General features: G+C 41.5%; 1 protein-coding gene across 1 annotated transcript in view; it reads right to left on the bottom strand.

The window, feature by feature from the left end:
• kntc1 (kinetochore associated 1) overlaps positions 1–20,958 on the bottom strand; it is a 137,336-nt gene that overhangs the window by 36,024 nt on the left and 80,354 nt on the right. The window contains exons 43-49 of the mRNA XM_041203049.1: positions 19,076–19,185; positions 17,206–17,410; positions 16,018–16,107; positions 15,395–15,566; positions 5,770–5,828; positions 1,169–1,385; positions 611–684 (exon numbers count right to left, since the gene is read on the bottom strand). Coding sequence (XP_041058983.1) covers positions 611–684; positions 1,169–1,385; positions 5,770–5,828; positions 15,395–15,566; positions 16,018–16,107; positions 17,206–17,410; positions 19,076–19,185 — 927 coding nt within the window. The remainder of the gene's footprint in view (positions 1–610; positions 685–1,168; positions 1,386–5,769; positions 5,829–15,394; positions 15,567–16,017; positions 16,108–17,205; positions 17,411–19,075; positions 19,186–20,958) is intronic.

Below are 20,958 nucleotides of genomic sequence, written 5' to 3'. Positions count from 1 at the left end.
TGATTGTTTTCGCTTCCACCAGCAACGTGGGCAGTTCAGTTCCAGGTCATTGCCACTCACTGCATAAAAAAAGTTCTTCCTCACATTCCCCCTTCACCTCTTGCCCAAAGCCTTACCATCTATGTCCACTTAGTCCCTATACTATCCGCCAATGGAAACAGCTTTCCTTTGTCCACTTATCCAAACCTTTCATAATCTTGTACACTTCTATCAAATCTCCCTGCAATCTCCTTTGCTCTAAGGACAACCCCAGGTTTTTCTAGGTGGCACAGTGTTACATAACCTGCTGTTTCTTTTTAACAAGCTGCAGAGTGATTGCCTAACTGAAGGTGAAATGAGAGAAAATGCTGAAATAAGTGATTATGCGTTACTTTTTACTGCTGCACAGAATCTGTAGAGCACTTGATTCAACATCTAGCAAGAAGTGTTTAAAAACTCCCCAAGCTGAAGTCTAGGATAGACTTCAGATTACACAACTTGTCCAAATATCTTGATTTGCTTTTATTTGTTTAAAAAAAAATTAGATTGCCAGTCACCTTACAGGAACATAGATATGAATTTTGATTCCTTTATAAAATGACAGATACCAAGTCTAATATTTCAATCATACCGTTGACGCTGTCGATTTTAACCAGTTTTCAGACATTTGTAGACAAAATTTCAGGGCTTGGATCTTCTCGGGTCCTGCAACCAAAGAGCACACAGCTTTTACCAAGAAAGCTGATCAAAGCTTGATCCCTAGAAAGTCTGTGCATGTATGACAGAAGGGAGTTAAAGGTAAACAAGCATAGCTTAAAAAAAATTCTGAACGAACTTGCAAGAAATTAATCAGTCATTGATTATATCACTTTAAAAAACCTATTGCACATTACACATTGCTCCTATTAAGCAGTTCAATGACATTCTCTGCTGGGAGGAGCAGGGGAGAATAGAAAGAGCAGAAATGAAGGCGGCAACTTCTGATACGCTCTTTGCCACTACACCAAAGCCTGTATTTCAAATATGTTTTGCCTAATCCAGTTGATGGTACATCATCATAGGGCCTGAGTATAGGTCCCTTGGCTGTCTTATTAAGTGTGACAAATTAAAGCAAAATAATGAATGTTGAAGCCAATTCCATCAATTTTAACCCCAGCACCAAATTCTTACGATCAAACGTACAATTTACCTGTTGGAAGTTCCTGAGCAACCCGATGTGAACTAGCAGTAGCCCATTCGGGATTTGTAATTGCCAGGATGTATGACTGTATATTATGCACAGTCTCAGCAATTTCCTTTGATATCTGTGAAACACATCCCTCTTTTGTCAGCTTAAGTACTTTAGGTTTCAGTGTTTTTGCAAGCACGTGGTCGGCAGCTTTCATATGAAGTGTATCCAAAGATACCTGAATGAAAAGAAGTTCCATTTACTAGACTAAAAGCAAGGATAAAACATGAGATGAGATTGAGCTCTTTAGACTGAATCTTGGTAAACATACAATGACTCACCAAGATAGCTCACTGGGCAAGAAATAGCAGAAGAACAAGTCATTTTTCTAAACTAACAATCAAAATTTGAACGGTTTTCAACATTCTCAAATGGGATTCCACAGAGGAGGTTAAATGAACCACATAATGCAAAGCCATGCAGACCAGAAATATCCCACATTTGGGGCTGGATTTTATAGCCCCTTGACTGTCCCGTTTTCAGCAGGGTGAGGTATGTAAAATATGATGGGCAGCTAGCTCACCGCCTTCCTGTCCACCCCTGACCCAGGCGCTATAATACGGTAAGTGGATGGGTGTCAAAATCAGCAGCCTACCCACCACACCATTTTTAAATAAATAATTAATGGGCAATTGAGCTTATTATCAAACCCATTGATCCAAATATTACACCACCTGCACCAGAAAACAGTTGCCACGGGCAGCTAGGTGACATTGGGTAGGCTATTTTTTTTAAGCCGACTGCTTTGAAGGTAGGAAGGAAAGAGGGTGCACCCTGTGCCCTTCAGGATCCCCCACAAAGATGTCTACCACCCCAAACCCCCCCAACTTTGTTCCTCCCCACGTGGCCTCTAAAACCCATGCCACCCCACCCCTAGGCTCCCCGATACCTCCCTGTCCAATACGCCTGAATTACCTCACTGTCCATGATCCATGTCCTCTTCATTTCAAGGCCTACTTGCAGTCCCATCAGCACCCACTATTGCATTCTGGCGCTGCTGGGACTGCTAGAGTAGATTGGCAGTTCTCATCTTCCTCCCATCCAGGAGCAGAAATACCATTCTCACCTTGCTCATACCATTGGCAGCACTTTACTACTGCAGGGCTGCCCTTGTTGAGCATCGGGTGGAACAGCACCGACTTTCCTCGGAGAGGGATTGAACAATATCCCTGTAAAATTCAGCCCTTCCTTTCTGATCTGCAGTGAATTAGCTGCTCTTTGCCAGATTAGTGATGGAGGGGAATAATAGTAGAAGGTCAGCCAGAACTTCTCTCACTTCCAACTGCTATGCAGCCCCCTCAGCAATGAGGACCAGATCAGTCTTGGTAGTAACATATGAATAGCGTGCAGATACTTTGAGAATGGCAAACTGTCAGTTCTCAGATCAGAATGTTCCATCTTCCTCCCCATCTCCATAATTGTGCAAGTGGGATAAATGAACCACAAAAATTTGAGTTTACATTTCCAGAAATTGGGATAAGGGACGGTTTTAGCAATATCTAAATAGGAAGAGAGCACATCTAAGAGGCAGAAATGACAAGCATAAAAATGAAAAAGGACCTTTACAAGGTCAGAACGCAGCTTGGAATTGAGTAAAACAGTTAGCTTTCTGGATAGTATGCTGCATAGGAACAGGAGCAGGCCACTTAGCTCCATAAGCCCATTCTGCCATTCTCATACGAGAGAATGTTCCCCCGTCGGGTGGGGGGTTTGTTCGGGGGTGGATGTGGACCCGATTGGCAGGTGCCTCAGGGAGATAAGTTTAAGGTTTAAAAATGTTAATAAAGAAAGAATAAACACTTAAGTTACGTCCTCCCTTGTGACAGTGTCACATGAGCTGGGACATTTCAATGAACTTTAATTGAAAAATTTATTTCATTTATATCATGAAACCACCCGTGGATGAGGTTCCATGAAAAATGTCCGACCTTAAGGTTGGACGGGCAGCTTTCTCAACAGCCTCAATTAGTTAACTAATGACCGTAATAGGCCTTTGACAGTTTGGCAGGCACGTAGCCGATTCGGCTGTGTGCCTGCCAAACTGAAAATCTAAATGACGTGCGGTGACGTTGGGATGCATGCCCAACATCACCCCACATCATTTTACGCCTTGGTAAGTGGGCCCTGCTCCCGCTCGCCGAGCCGAAAATCTCCCCATAATAACCAACGGGTTTGAGAAATATGAGTAACAAAAATCTATCGGTGTCGACTTTAAAATTAAAAATTCACTTAACACCAACTTCTGTTCCAAATTCCTACTATCCTTTGTGTGAAGTTTCCAAGCTTCATTCCTGAAAGGCTTAGTTTTAACCTTTAGAAAATGTTCACTAGCCCTAAAATTCCCAACTGGCAGGAATTGTTTCTCTCTGCCCTATCTGTTCACCTTAACATCTTGAAAATGTTAATCAAACCACCTTAACATTCTAAATTCTGAGAAATACGTCAATGGTTTATGTAACCTCCCCTCGCAATTTAATCCTTAGAGTCCAGGCATCATTCTGGCAATCAGGTCTTTCCTAAGGTGTAGTGTCCAGAGCTGAACACAGTACTCCAGGCAAGTCCTAACCAGGGTTTTGTATAGCTGCACAACTTCTACTCCCTCAGTTTCTGATCCTTGAGATATAAAAAGGCAAGATTATTTTCTTTACCTGTACATGACATTTTACAGATATGCACGTTGAACCCCAAGTCTCTTTGGGCCTCTATTGTTTCTAGCTTTTCACCATTGAGAAGGTACTTTGAGCAATCCTTCTTTAAGTCCGAAGCAGATTACCTCACATTTGCCTGTGCTGAAATCCATTTACCATAGTTCTGCCCATTTACTTAATCTACTAACACCTCTTTGTAATTTTATGCTTCCATCCAAAATGCATATTAAGCTACTTATCTTTGTATCATCTACAAACTGGGATATATGGTTTTCTATCCCATCACCTGTGTCGTTAATGAATACGGTGCATATTTGAGGCCCCAATACAGATCCCCATGGGATCCCATTATGCACTTCTTCCCAATTAGAGTACCTTCCCATTATCCCTACTCTCTAGCTCCTGCTGCTGAGCCAATTTCCTAGCTAAGCCAATATTTTGCCTACAATTCCATGAGTTTCAACTTTATCTAACAGCATTTTATGCAGGAGTCTATCAAATGCTGTCTGGAAGTCTTTGCAAATAACATGCATACAATTCCCTATTCAAAAAATTAAATCAGATTTATCAGGCATGATCTACACTTTAAAAAACAACTTAAACATTTTCAGGGTATTCAGTGTTTCTATCCTTATGGACACTATTAATTTCTCAACAATAGATTTTAGACTAACTGGTATGTTATACAGACCTTTCTTGTATAGGGGAGTGGCATCATTCCACAAATCAAGGGAATTTTGGAAGTTAGGGCATCTGCAATGTTCTCACCTACTTCTTTAAAAACATGGGATGGAAAGCATCTGGTTCTGGGGATTTGCCACTCTTTAGTGCCATCATTTCCTTCATTATTATTTTGCTCAAGTAAGGCTGGTAACTAAATCTGGCTCATTAGTCAGCATCAAATCCGGTTGGGACACATCATTGCAGAAAACTGTCTTGAACACACTCAAAAACATTCACTTGCCATTCTGACATGAGCCAGTCTGCTTGTCCCAATCAATGAAAGTTAAATCCCTCGTTTAAACCACTCTGCCTTTGTTACACCGTGCTTGCCTAATCTCTGCATTATATATTCAGCCATGTCACAGCTGCATCCAGGGGTCCAATGCACAACTCACACAAGTCATAAATCCTTTTCTCCTTCTTAATTCTACCCATATAGTCTCCACTGCCTGCATACCTCTCATTCTATCCTCTCTCATCACTGAAGTCTCCCCCCACCCCCAACCCTGCAGTTCTTTCCAATAGACCTTTAAACCTGGTATATTCAAATTCCGTTTCGCAGCCATGTCTCAGTGATGGCTATCATGTCATATTCTCTTTGCATTTGTAATTCATTCACTTTGTTCTTTATATACTGTACATTTGTATAAAGAATGCTTATTAGAGCCACACATCCTAACCTGTCCTTCTGGTCTCATGTTTTACTCACACATTTCTTAATTCTCTCCGCTAAGTTAATTATTTTGTTTATTTACATTTTTTAATTTTCTCTTTACCTGCAGTGCATAAAACACTATTTTTGACTGTTACTCTAACGTCTTCCGTTTTGCTTTGATCAGAATTATTTCTACTACCATTTCCACCTGAGCTCTCATTGTGACTGCCCTAATCATCCTTTCCACTAGGATCCTGGTTCCAGACCAGTTCAGGAGAAATCCTTCCCAACTGTACAGTTCCTTCCAGCCCCAATACCCCAGGAAATGTTGATTGATATGATGGGACAAGGTCTGTACCTAACACTGCTTTTAAATGGAGACCATAAAGAAAATAGTTAGCAGGGTGGCCGGGTTGCAAGTTATATTATTTCAACTTTCTCCTACAACCTTAAACCATCCTGCTCCTGTCAACAGTTACTTCTGAAGCAACATTCTAACATTGTTACTATAGTACATCAATAGGCCTCAAACTCACCTTCATCAGTTTAGATATCAAAAGCAATGTAGCAAAGGTCTCTTCACTGAGTTCTGCAGCTGCAAAAAGATTAAAGATTCAAGATTCTAATTTCATAAGAAGCCAAGTGAACAACAAATTCAGGTATTTAACAAAATCGCTTAAAATTGTAGAAATAGTCTTAATAGCTGACAAGATAGAATGGGCTTGGGAATAGGATGCAACATTTCAGTTTGCTAATGGCACAAAACTTGGCGAGACAGTTAACAGTGAGCAGGATAGTAACAGACTTCAGGACCATATAGATAGTTACTATAGCATAGTGGTTATGTTGCTGAATAAGTAATCCAAAGGTCTGTACTAATGACCAGGATACATGGGTTGAAACCACAACATAACAGCTGGGGAATTTAAAGTGTTAACTAAATAATTCTGGAATTAAGTCAGAATCAGTTTCTGTGATCATGAACTACCAGATTGTTGTGTGAAGAAGCCACTTGCTTTACTAGTATAATTGAGACAATCTGCCATCCTTACCCAGTCTGAGCTATATGTGACTCCAACCTACATAAACATACTTGATTCTTCACTGCTCTCTGAAATTGCCTTGCAAGCCAATCAGTTGCACCAAACCACTAAGCTTATGTAAATTCAAAAAGGTGGCTTACCACCACCTTCGAGGGCAAACAGGAATGGCAATAAATGCTGACATTACCAGCAATGCCTACATCCCAAGGATGAATAAAAAAAGACAATTGAAATGGGTAAATAAATGGCAAATGAAAGGGGTGGTGACGTAGCTCCGTGGCAGAGCATGAAATCCCAGCATCTCTACCCCAATTTGCCAAGTCCGTGGCACCACGGGTGGCAAAGTGATGGTAGCTATCATCAACAGTGCTATCAGGTGGAACTTGCTTAGCAATAACCTACTCACTGACGCTCAGTTCGGGTTCTGCCAGGGTCACTCACTCCTGACCTCATTACAGCTTGGTTCAAACATGGACAATAGAGCTGAACCCGAGGTGAGGTGAGAGTAATGCCCTTGACAACAAGGCCGCATTTGACCAAGTGTGGCATCAAGGAGCCTTATCAAACTGGAGACAATGGGAATTGGGGGAAAATTCTCTGCAGGTTGGAGTCATGCCTCGCACAAAGAAGGATGGTTGTGGCTGTTGGAAGTCAGTCATCTTAGCTCCAGGGCATTACTGCAGGAGTTGCTCAGGGTAGTGTCCTCGGCCCAACCATCTTCAGCTGCTTCATCAATGACCTTCCTTCCATCATAAGGTCAGAAGTGGGAATGTTCACCGATGATTGCACACGGTTCAGCACCATTCGCGATGCCTCAGATACTGAAGCAGTCCATGTCCAAATGCAGCAAGACCTGGACAATATCCAGCCTTGGGCTGACGAGTGGCAAATAACACAAATGCCAGGCAATGACCATCTCCAACAAGAGGGAATCCAACCACCACCTTTTGACATTCAATGGCATTAACATCACTGAGTCCCCCACTTTCAAAATCCTAGGGGTCACCATCAAGCAGAAACTGAGCTGGACTAGCCATATAAATACTGTGACTACAAGAGTAGGTCAGGGGATGGGAATCCTGTGCTGAGTAACTCACTTCATGACTCCCCAAAGCCTGTCCACCATCTACAAGGCACAAGTTAGGAGTGTGATGGAATACTCCCCACTTGCCTGGGTGAGTGTAGCTCCAACAACACTCAAGAAGATTGACACCATCCAGGACAAAGTAGCCACCTTGGTTGGCTCCCCCTCCACAAACGTTTACTCCCTCCAGCACCAATGCACAGTGGCAGCAGTGTTCACCATCTACAAGATGTACTGCAGGAATTCACCAAGCCTCCTTAGACAGCACCTTCTAAACCTATCATCACTACCATCTAGAAGGACAAAGGCAGCAGATACATGGGAACACCACCACCTGGAAATTCCCCTCCAAGCCCAATCGCCATCCTGACTTGGAAATATATCGTTGTTCCTTCAATGTCGCTGTGTGAAAATCCTGGAACTCCATTCTTAACAGCACTGTGGCTGTACCTACACCACATGGACTGCAGCAGTTCAAGGAGGCAGTTACCACCACCTTTTCAAGGGCAATTGGGGATGGGCAATAAATGCTGACCTAGCTAGCAGAGCCCACATCCCATGAACGAATTTTTAAAAAAGCTGCACAGGAGGAGTGAAGAAGAGTGGAAGAGCAACAGTAATAGGGGATTCAACAGTTAGGGGTTCAGACAGACTTTTCTGTGACAGTAAACATGACTCCAGGATGGTGTTGCCTCCCTGGTGCGAGGGTCAAGGATGTCATGGAGCAGCTGCAGGACATCCTTCTGGGTGAGGGTGAATTGTCAAAGGTTGTGGTCCACATTCGTACCAACTACATAGGTAGGAAGAGGGATGAGCTTCTGAAAGCAGATTTCAGGCAGTTGGGAATGAATCTAAAATGCGGGACCTCTAGAGCAGTAATCTCAGGATTACTATGCTAGTGTGCATAGGAACAGGAGGATTGAACAATTCAACAAGTGGCTGGGGAATTGGTGTATGAGGGAGGGTATCAGATTTCTGAGGCATTAGGACTGGTTCTGGGACAAGGTGGAACCTGTACAAGATGGGTGGATTACACCTTAACAGGATCGGGTGTAATATCCTTGCATGGAGATTTGCTGGTACTGCTGGGGACGGTTTAAAATAACTTGTCAGGGGGATGGGAACTTGAGGGGTAGCTCACATTGGAAGGAAGGAAAGCTGGTAACGGGAAGTAAAACAGTGGCAAGTGATATTAGAAGGCAGACGAAACAAAGATGAGCATCAACTAAGCTTAGATTGCAGAATAATGTCAAAAAACAAAGTTAAGGGCACTCTACCTGAATGCATGCAGCATTCGCAACAAGATAAATGATTTAAAGGCACCAATAGAGATAAATGGGTATGATCTAATTGTCATTACAGAAAGATGGCTACAGGGTGACCAAGACTGGGAACGGAATATTAAAGGATATTTGACATTTAGGAAGGGCAGGCAAAAAGGGATAATAAAGAAAGAGATCATTACATTAGTAAGGGAAGATCACAGATTGGAAGAGCAAAATGTGGAATCTTTTTGGGTGGAGCTAAGACACAGCAAGGGGCAGCAAATATTGGCAGTTGTTGTTTATAGTCCACCCAACAGTAGTGGTAGTGTGGGGCATGATATTAATCAGGAGATTAAAGAAGCATGTAGCATGGGTAATACAGTAATTATGGGCAACTTCAATTTGCATATAGACTGGGTAAACCTAATGAGCACTCATGCTGAGGAGGATGACTATCTAGACTGTTAGGAATGGTGTTCTAAACCGTATTTTTTGGAATCGACTATGGAACAGGCTATTTTAGATCTAGTATTATGTAACGAAAAAGAACTAATTAATAATCTTGTTGTAAAAGCCTTTAGGGATGAGTGATCATAATATGATAAAAATTTTACATTTTGTTTGAAAGTGAGGTAGATCAATCTGAAGCCAGGGTGTTAAATTTGAACAAAGGAAGTTACGAAGGTATGAGAGGGAAATTGGCAGTGGGGGATTGGGAAAATACCTTAAAAGAGTTTACAGAAACTACACATTCCTTCAAGGCACAAAAACCCAAAAAGAAATGTCAGTCAACCATGGATAACAAAGGAAGTTAAGGATTGCAAAGATTAAAATAAAAGGCCTTTAAAGTTGCCAGAAATATTAGTAAAGCTGAGGATTGGGAGCATTTTAGAATTCAGCAAAAGAGGAACAAGAAATTGATAAAGGGAGAATAGAATGAATGTAAACTAGCAAAAAACATAAAAACAGACTGTAAAAGCTTCCAGAGGTGCAGAAAAAGGAAATATTTGGCCAAGACAAATGTGAGTCGATTATAGGCAATCAGGAGAATTTATAATAGGAATACAGAAATGGCAGAGAAGCTAAATGATTACTTTGTGTCATCTTTACTGAGGAAGATACAAGAAATCTCCCAGAATTAGAGATCCAAGGGACTAGGCAGAATGAGGAATTGAAGGAAATTAGTAATAGTAAGAAGGTTGTACTGGAGAAATTAATGGCGCTGAAGGTTGATAAATCCCCAGGACCTGATACTCTACATTCCAGGGTGTTGAAAGAGGTAGCTATGGAGATAGTGGATGCATTAGTGATCATCTTCCAAAATTTTATAGATTCTGGAACAGTTCCTGCAGATTGGAAGGTAGCATATGTCACCCTACTATTTAAGAGGGGAGAAAGAGAGAAAAAACAGGGAGCTACAGGCCTGTTAACCTTACATCAGTAGTAGGGAAAATGCTAGAATCTATTATAAAAGATGTGATAAATGGATACTTGGATAATAATGATCTGATTGGGCATAGTGAACATGGGTTTATGAATGGGAAATCTGTTTGACGAACCTGTTGGATTTTTTGAGGATGTTACTAACAGAATTAATAAAGGGGAGTAGGTAAACTGCCTGTAATGGATTCTCGGAAGGCTTTTGATAAAGTCCCCCACAGGAGGTTGGTCAGTAAAATAAAAGTGCATGGGATAGGGGGTAATACACTGGCATGGATTAAGGATTGGCTAACAGCCAAAAAAAGAGATAGTGTTAGAATAAACAGGTCATTCTTGCGTTGGCAGGCTGTTACTAGTGGGGTACCGCAAGGATCAGTACTTGGGCCCCAGCTGTTCACAACATATATCAATGATTTGGGTGTGGTGATCAAATGTAATATTTCCAAGTTCGCAGATGATACAAAGCTAGGTGGGAACGTGTGTTGTGAGGAAGATGCAAAGCGCTTCAAGAGGGTTTTGGCAAACTTAGTGAATGGGCAAGAACATGGCACATAGAATATAATGTAGAAAAACCTGAGGTTATCCACTTTGGTAGGAGGAATGGATATGCAGGGTATTTCTTAAGAGGTTAGAAAGTGTAGACGTGCAAAGGGACCCGAGTGTCTTTGTCAATAAGTAACTGAAAGCTTACTTGCAGGTGCCGCAAGCAATTAGGAAGGCTAATGGTATGTTAGCTTTTATCGCAAGACGATTTGACTACAGGAGTAGCAAAGTCTTGCTTCAATTGAATAGAACCTTGTTTAGACTGCGCCTGGAATACTGTGTGCAGTTTTGGTCCCCTAACTTTCAAAGGGATATGAGAAGATGTGCAATAGACCTAAATGATACAATTTTAAAAGGAATGCAGGAACACGGAGACATAGGGATTCACATACTCATCTTTGAAGTTAACAGGATAAGTCAATAAGGCTGCTAAAAAGTATGTGGGATTCTGGTCTTTGTAAATAGGGACATAGGGCCAGATTTTCACCATTGAAGCAGGAAGCTAGGATCAGGAAATTTCCCTACTCAGCAGGCCTATCTCCTTTAAAAGGGCCCCCTCCCGCCATATTTTTGTTCTGAGAAGGTAGGGGCTGTGTGGAGTTGGGCCCCATCGCTTCCTGTGGCAGTCCAGAGGCAGGAAAGTGCAAGTGCAAAGGTGAGCTGCCTAGAAGGCTCACCTCAGTTCTCTCGGGCTTCATCCCAATTGTTTTAAAGGCTGTTTGGCTCACTAGTTCCTTACCCTAGCACCCACTCCCCATGCTACCTCCATGCCCCCCAATTCCATCTCCTGGGTGAGCTCCAAGGCTCACTAATGGGTTAGCTTAGCAGGGGATCTGTTTTATGTTTATTTGAACAAGATGAAGAGGTGTGAAATGAGGAAAGCTTCTGTTATTGAGACTATAATGACTGTTTGATTGACACTTTTATAGGGTTGTAAGAGCAGCATTTCTTCTCAAAGCAGATTTCTGAAAAGGTGTTTAAGTGCATTTCAAGACCTGCCAACGTTATTATATGGCTCATTAATCTAATGGGTTAGTTGGTATGAAGGATGCAAGGGGGCCATGGAGGGGGCATGGGTATGATCTTTTGAACATATATCTTTCAAAAGGTCATAAATCCAGAGTATGGTTCACGAATCCTGAGGGTTGTGCACTCAAGAAGCTGGTCTGGCGTCACGAAAATTGCTGGAGGTAGGGGGTTGCACTATGAGGTACCTAACCCCGCAACAGAGTCGGCCAGGTCAGGAGCACAGGGTGTGGGCTTGTTACCCACATCCTTACCCCACGCCAGCAAAAATTGCTGGCCCCAGGATTCCTGGAATCAGTCCCCACCCACCATTTTAAAGGCCTCTGGAGTTGGCCTGATTCCACAAAAATCCAACCTATATTGTACAAAAGAAAGGAAATTATTCTAAGGCTAATGAATCAGTGATTAAGCTTCAGCTAGTGTTCAGGGTCCAATTCTGGGCAACACACTTTAGGAAGAACATCAAGGCTTTGGAAGGGGGTGCAGAGGAGATTTACTAAAAAAGGTACCAGGATGAGGGACCTCAATTCCAAGGAGTTGGAATTGTGGATTGTGCACCTTCACATAGAGAACAGCAGATTTAATTGTGATGTTCAAAATTATGAAGGGGTTCATCAGAGTAGAGGGGGAGAAACCATTTCTACCCGAAGAGCCAATAACAAGAGGACATGAATTTAAGCTAATTGGCAAAAGAATCAGGGCAGAATTATTTTTTAAATTTAAAAAAAGTAGATATTACCAGGAGTGCGCTGCCTGAAAAGTAATCAGGATAGAGCAGGGGAGCAGGATCAATTAAATCGCTCTTTCAAACAACAACTTGCATTTATATAGCATCTTTAACATAATAAAAGATTCCAATGTCCTTCACAGAAGCTTTATAATGCAAAATTTGGCACCAAACAACAAAGCAATACTAGGTCAAATGTTGAAAAGCTTGGTCAAAGAGGCAGGTTTTATGGAAGTTCTTAAAGAAGGAAAGTGATAGAGACAGACGTTTAAGAAGGGTTTTGAAGATTACAAAAGATAGGGAGGGGCAAGGCCAAGGACAGGTTTTAAAAAAAAGAGAAATTTAAAATCGAGGTGTTGCTTAACTGTGAGTCAATAAAGGCCGGCAAGCGCAGGGGTGGTCGGTGAACGAGATACTGTGCAAGGACACAGGCAGCAGAGACTTGGATGACCTCAATATTATGGAGGATAGAATACGGGAGGCCAGCCAGAATTGCAGAAGTTAAGTCTAGAAGTGACAAAGCATGGACAAAGGTTCCAGAAGAAGATGAGCAGAGACATGGATGGATGATGTTACAGAGGGCTGGCACAGGCACAATGGGATGAAAGAATCTCACAGCACAGAAGGAGGCCTATAAAATTCAAATCAGCCACATTTTCACAAGCTCTTTAGTGTAAAATAGACCAAATTTAACTGGGTATATGGATATGATAGAAAATTTTAAATTTAGAAATCTGATTTTTTTAAAAGCGAAAATACCCTCCTCTGAAATTCAGTTATGACTTGGATTTCATCAAGCCTGGTGGTGTAGTATTCAACCCTTGCCACTTGATGGAGCTGTACAGAAGTTAAAATGCAGCATGTTCTGCCACTGGCTCAAATTAGCTCAATTAAAATTAGAGAAAGAAAAACATAGCTAGTCTTGATTGGGAATTTAGCATTCAAAACATCCTAATTTAGGCTTTATGACCCACAAAAATAACTTCAGACCTTTCATGGAAAAGCAAACTGATGAATGCAGTAGAAGGTATTTATATGTACATCACTAATTGCTCCTATCCATGTGCTCAAGTTGTAAAAAATAAAAACAAAAAACTGCGGATGCTGGAAATCCAAAACAAAAACAGAATTACCTGGAAAAACTCAGCAGGTCTGGCAGCATCGGCAGAAAAGAAAAGAGTTGACGTTTCGAGTCCTCATGACCATTCAACAGAACTGATTTTTCTTTACAAGGAGAGGGGTCACCTTGAGGGTCACCCCTCTCCATGTAAAGAAAAATCAGTTCTGTTGAAGGGTCATGAGGACTCGAAACGTCAACTCTTTTCTTCTCCGCCAATGCTGCCAGACCTGCTGAGTTTTTCCAGGTAATTCTGTTTTTGCTCAAGTTGTGTTTGGCAAGTCTCCATCTGGCATAATTCACACTTAACTCATTCCTCACACATCATTTTAACAAGCATTTTTGAAAATAAAACTTGCTTTGCTTATTGAAGAGGAATGCTGCAAGAAATAGGTGATGTTTTATGCTCTGCCAAATGTGCAACCTTCATTTAGAAGGTGGTTCACAGAATCACAGAGGACATCCGGCCCATCAAGTCTGCACCGACACGTGAGAAACATCTGGCCTACCTACCTAATCCCATTTATCAGCACTTGGCCTATAGCCTTGAATGTTATGACGTGCCAAGTGCTCATCCAGATACTTTTTAAAGGATGTGAGGCAACCTGCCTCCACCGCCCCCTCAGGCAATGCATTCCAGACCATCACCACCCTCTGGGTAAAATAGCTTTTCCTCACATCCCCCACTAAACCTCCTGCCCCTCACCTTGAATTTATATCCTCTTGTGACTGAATCTTCAACTAAGGGGAACAGCTGCTCCCTATCCACCCTGTCCATGCCCCTCATAATCTTGTACGCCTCGATCAGGTCGCCCCTCATAATCTTGTACACCTCGATCAGGTCGCCCCTCAGTCTTCTCTGCTCCAACGAAAACAACCCAAGTCTATCCAACCTCCCTTCATAACTTAAATGTTTCATCCCAGGCAACATCCTGGTGAATCTCCTCTGCACACTCTCCAGTGCAATCAGATCCTGCAACCAGAACTGCACACAGTACTCCAGTTGTGGCCTCACCAAGGTTCTATACAACTCCAACATGATGTCCCTACTTTTGTAATCTATGCCTCGATTGATAAAGGCAAGTGTCCTATGTGCCTTTTTCACCACCCCACTAACGTGCCCCTCTGCCTTCAGAGATCTATGGACACACACGCCAAGGTCCCTTTGTTCCTCAGAACTTCCTAGCGTCATGCCGTTCATTGAATACTTCCTTGTCAAATTACTCCTTCCAAAGTGTATCACCTCACACTTTTCAGGGTTAAATTCCATCTACCACTTATCTACCCATTTGACCATCCCATCTATATCTTCCTGTAGCCCAAGAAACTCAACCTCACCGTTAACCACCCGGCTAATCTTTGTGTCATCCGCAAACTTACTAACCCTACCCTCACATAGTCATCTATGCCATTTATATAAATGACGAACAATAGGGGACCCAGCACAGATCCCTGTTGTCACTGGCTTCCAGTCACTAAAGCAGCCTTCTGTCATCACCCTCCCCCAACTCATCAAATTACCCTGTATCCCATGTGCATTTGCCTTCTTTATAAGTCTTCCAATGTTGTGATTCTTTTGTCAGTGCTTCACTTGCAGATGCTCACTCTCCTTTTACCCCTCCTCTACTTTAAAACAAATCACAATAGGGTCCCATCTGTAAGTTATGTGGAATGCAAAATCTCTCTTTAAAATGAATTACCAATAGTATGCTTTCAAACCCTTCCCACCCCCAACTCATTCATATTCTTTTGATTTTACTTCCATTAAAAATAAAGAAGACAAATACAAATGTTCATTGAACTCTCAAACTCCTGTTGTATTGTTATTACTTGTGAGTAAATGGAGGATATATTTGTAAAAATTGATAGCTCTGCACACCATTTAACAAGCTCAAGTTGCAAATTTAAATACTTACATATTATATTCCAAAACCTTTGAGTGGTTTCAAAGAAGAGTAAGTGGAATGGCAATCTGTCCTCAGCCTTTGGTGAAAGGTCAATTGAATGTTTCTGGAGATATTGAAGTTCCAAGTTCCCAGGTGCTGAAATTCGTTTGTAGGAGTACAAATGTTGCAAAAGACTTAAAGCCTATTTAAACAAGATTCTGTGGATTAATCAATTTACGTATATATTTGGAGCAACATTATGGAATGAAATTAAGTCTTGGACTGGTAAGAGGCTTGAGCAATTCCAGTCTTCCTGGGCCAACAATATGTTTCTATATATAAATAATCTTATTCAAAATGTCAGGAGTACTGTAACTTAATTACGATAATGATATTAAAATCTTAGTTGTTAAAACTTATAAAGCATTAAGGCTTTTCTTTTAGATCAAAAAGTACCTCCATACATCTCACTTGCACCAAAAAAGTTTGTTTATCCCTTAAAAGCTCACTTGAAAGACCTCACTCCTCTGCCAAAAGACGAATTCAAACACAGAGCATCAAGTAACTTTAGTTACTCATCCATTATCAAGTGTACAAAAAGATGACATTGTGTTCACAGCCATTTTTAAACCTCCAGATTCATTTGTTCCTACCTGATCCAAGTTATAGTTCATGGCAGGTTCATTTGCCAATTTTATAATCTTTAAGGCACTTTCAATGATTTCATAGTTATATGGATCCATCTTAAAATTAAGAGAAAGAGCACACATTATTATTCAACTAAATATGGAGTACATTTTTCCCTTTTTAAAACATACAGCAGGATAAGAACCATACAAGGTGAGTTTGGACCTACATGGTTGTCTGAAAAATACAACCCCATACCCAAAACCTCTGTGGAGGGTCACCAGACTGGAGACACTATCACCAGCAAGTTTCACAAAATAAAATTATTTATCTTAACATCCTCAGTTGCCAGTAACTCTCAATTCATTTTCATTGAGGACCTGGGCTGGACATAGACATGTCATACTTCAGTGCCTAACTTTGCACAATGCTGTAGCTGTAGCCTATGTTGGACATTCCATCAAAAATATAACTTTAAAAAGTCAGACAGCTTACCGTGTACATTTACTAGGATGATGCCTGAGATGGGAAACTGTAGTTCTGAGGTCATAACTGCGATACTGGGACTATGTTCACTGAATCAGAGAAAGCCAGGGGAGGTTCATAAGTTGGAAAATGAATTATTATTTCCTTTGGATGTGGACACAACGATGGGAGGCAGAGCAGAACTGCAGGCTCTTTATGGAAAAGTGATGAATTTAAAACTAGGAGGGAGGGAGAAAAAGTCGGGAGAAATATCTTTACCCGAAGAATTGTGGGAACTTCAAATGTATTGCTACCAGGAATAATTGAGGCGGGGGCCACTTATCAGAAAAGTGAATAAACATTTGAAGCAGAGGAAGATACAGGGCTATGGGAAGACAATAAAGAGCTAGCACAAACACAATGGGCAAAATAGTCTCTTTATGTACTGAAAACCTCTATGGTTCTGTGGTCAAGTTGAAAACCCGATCAAGAAAATAGCCAATTGATAGGTGTGCTTATGTCAGAGACATGTTGAAGGATAAGGGAATCAGAGGATCTCCTCTTGGAGAATTCCTTTAAGCTATTATCCAAAGGAGCAAGGACCATAATGATCAAATATACTAAAAACTGTGCTAAGCAGTATGTATGCTATTCCTGGTGAATCATCTGCAAAATCATCCTTTTTCAATTACTGCTTAAAAAGTAGGGCATAGATGCTAGATTAAATTAGTTTAAAAGTAGATTATTACCTTGTGTAAAGTACCACTCAGACTAATGACCAAGTCGGTTTTACTTCTGAATAAAGGCAAGACTTCAATAGCTCTTTCCAAAAGTTCAGAAGGAGGTTGCTTTATGTCACCTGCCTCTCCTTCACCACGATGGCCATTTGTATCTCGTAACAGCAATGTCTCTATATACAACTGTAGCGCAACATCACTGTTCAGTCCAAAAGCACTGAAAGAAAAACATGAGCTCACCAAGTTTCAAACTAAGTAACTACATAATTCAGTTACTATTTAAAAGAGGAGCACTAAAGACTTCAAATTATGCCCATCACCAAACACAAATTCTAGCAATAAACGGATTCATTCATGCACAACATGGTCATTGTCACTGTCCCTCGAGTTGAGGATGGCATCTACTTATGTTTGTGAGTTTCTGCCATAGGCCTTCTTGTAACTGAACAGGCTAATTCTTGACCCACATGGGGCAGGACTTTCTACAAGGTAGTGGGATCTGGAGTACAGGATTGGCTTCATTTTATTTCCTTCTCTGCTGCCACTCTGCTTCATTGTTAGAACGTTGGAATTCAAAGCATGATGCAGCTTGATGGACAGGTTCTCGCCATTCTGAACAATTGGTAGCAAGCTTCTCCCAGCCATTAAGGTCAATGCCGCCATACTTCAATTTGCTTCTTAAGAATGACAATGCCATCTGTCAATGCTGAAAAGAACATTTTGAACAACTCCTCAACCATGAATCCACGGCAACTGCTGATACCCTCCCAACTGTCCCCCAGTACCCTATGGTAGAATCCATTGGTGAATTGCTATAGATGGGAGTGCTGCAACAAGCAATAGAACAGATGAAAAAAAACAAAGCTGACAGCCCCAATGGCATTCCAGCTGTGGTCTTTAAAGCTGGCAGACTATTGTTCACATCAAATCTCCATGCGCTTATCCTAAGGATTTGGGAGGAAAAAGACAATTCCCCCAAACTCCACCGCTGACTTCAGGAATTTGACCATTGTAACTATCTTCAAGAAGAGAGATAAATCATGTTATGGAAACTATTGAGCTATTGCCCATAACAGGGAAAATCCTGACACGCGTTCCCCTGAATCACCTACTTACTGTGGCTGAGGAAATCCTCCCAGAGACTCAATAAGGTAAAAGTACAATGAAATGCAGTTTTATTCCAACATAGTTGAGCTACTGGTTATAGGAATACTAACTTACACGTTAACATGGTGGGGGGTAGAGTTTAGGAGCGGGCGTCTGGAGGTGTGACTCTGATCGGCGGCACGTTGCCATTTGACATGGGCCGGCCAATTAAGGCCCGCCCAGCGTAACATCAGCCAGGAAGCACTATGCGCTCTCTGTGCGGGCGGGGGGATTCTCTCAGCCAAGAATGTGCTCTTTCATGCAAGCGCACAAAAGAGCGCACTCATCTCCCTGAGGCTAAAAGCTGCCTCAGGGAGATCGGCTCCACATTAAAAAATCTTAAAAATAGAAAAAAAAATTTCCCTGACGTGTCCCCTCATGTGACACTGTCACGAGTTGGGGCATGTCCATCACTTTCAAAGACACTTTTAATACATTTTTTCCAAACCTACATGAAACCTCATCCCGCCCATCGGGCAGGTCCACTAATTACTTTAATGAGTTTGTCAATGGCCTCAATTGGCCATTGACAGGTCGGCGGGCACACAGCTGATTCTGGTGAGCCCCTGCCTACCTGAAAATTGAAATGAGGTGGGATGACATCAGGAGTTCCGCCCGATGTCATCCGCATCAGTGAGCAGGCCTCGCCTCCCTGCTTGCCGACCGGGAAATCCTGGCCGTGGATTTTTTTATTCTTTTCATCTGTATTTTGATCTGCTTTATGATGCTTAATTACCTGCAATACTGCATTATTAGCTCAGAGTTCACATTCGGATTTTGCACCAAAATAAGGACACATTCCTTTCTTTTTGCCACATTATCTTTAAGTGTTGATTGGAACGCAATCTAGAAAGACCAGAAATTAAGAACACCGTGGAGTTAATAAATCTCAAAAAAAGCACTTGCAGATTGATGTATTCATTGATATATTACATCAGTAGTAGGGAAAATGTTGGAATCTATTAAGAAGGATTTGATAAATGGATACCTTAATAATCCTGATCTGACTGGGCATAGTCAGCATGGATTTACGAATGGAAATCATATTTGACAACCTTGGAATTTTTTGAGGATATTGCTAACAAAATTGATAAAGGAGAGTTGATGGATGTAGTATACTTGGATTTTCAGAAGGCTTTTGATAAAGTCCCACAGGACGTTGATTAGCAAAATAAGAGCACATGAGATAGGAAGCAATATACTGGCATGGACTAAGGATTGGCTAACAGGCAGAAAACAGAGTAGGAATAAACAGGTCATTCTCATGTTGGCAGGTTGTGACTAGTGGGGTACCACAAGGATCAGTACTTGGGCCCCAGCTGTTCACAATATATATGAATGATTTGGATGTGGGGACCAAATGTAATATTTCTAAGATCGTGTATGATACAAAGCTAGGCAGGAATGTGTATTATGAGGAAGATGTAAAGTGGCTACAAGAGGATTTGGACAGACTTAGTGAGTGGGCAAGAACATGGCAGATGGAATATAATGTGGAAAAAATGTGAGGTTATCCACTTTGGTAGAAGGAACAGAGGTGCAGGGTATTTCCTAAATGGTAAGGGATTAGATACTATAGATGTACAAAGAGACCTGGATGTTCTTGTCCATAAGCCACTGAAAGCTAACATGCAAGTGCAGCAGGCATTTAGGAAGGCTAATGGAATGTTAGCCTTTATCGCAAGGGGATTTGAGTACAGGAGTAATGAAGTCTTGCTTCAATTATATAGAAGCTTGGTTAGACCACACCTGGAGTAGTGTGTGCAGTTTTGATCCCCTTACCTCAGAAAGGATATTATTGCCATAGAGGGAGTGCAACAAAGGTTCACCAGACTTGTTCCAGGAATGGCGAGACTGTCTTATGAAGAGGGATTGGGGAAACTGGGCCTATATTCTCTAGAGTTTCGAAGAATGAGAGGTGATCTCATTGAAACCTACAAAATACTTAAAGGAATAGACAAGGTAGATGCAGTTAAGGTGTTCTCCTGGTTGGGGAGTCTAGAACCCGAGGACACAATTACAAAATAAGGGGGAAGCCACTTAGGACTGGATATAAGGAGAAATTTCTTTACTCAGAGAGTTGTGAAACCTTTGGAGTTCTCTACCCCAGAGAGCCGTGGAAGCTCAGTCGTTGAGTATGTTTAAGGTAGAGGATTGATAGATTTCTGATTAACAATAACACAAAGGGTTATGGGGATACTGTGGGTAAAAGGCATTGAAGTGTTTGATCAGCCATGATCGTATTGAATGGCAGAGCAGGCTCGACGGCTGAATGGCCTTCTCCTGTTCCTATGTTCTATGTTCCTATGAGAAGTTACTGAAAATTTTATGAGAGAAACAAACTGCAGTGTGTATTTAAATACCAACTGCATGTTTACAACACCACTGCAATATCAGTGAAGAGTGAAACAGCTAAATCAAGAGTTGGAGTCAAACATGAAGGTGGCAATCCAGCTACAGTTCACTTGTTTGAAATCCTGATGCACACAGAAGCTTAGCATTCGTAATAAGTGGAAACGGCTTTCTATTGACACTAAAATTGTATCGCAAATTTTTTGATATTTTAATAAGTTCCTGGGCAACACCGACAGGGCTAGGCAGAATTTATTGTCTATCTCT

The sequence above is a fragment of the Carcharodon carcharias genome, chromosome 13 (genome assembly GCF_017639515.1).
Source record: "Carcharodon carcharias isolate sCarCar2 chromosome 13, sCarCar2.pri, whole genome shotgun sequence".
Taxonomy (NCBI): Eukaryota; Metazoa; Chordata; class Chondrichthyes; order Lamniformes; family Lamnidae; genus Carcharodon; species Carcharodon carcharias.
This window is presented reverse-complemented; position numbering and strand designations above follow the sequence as displayed.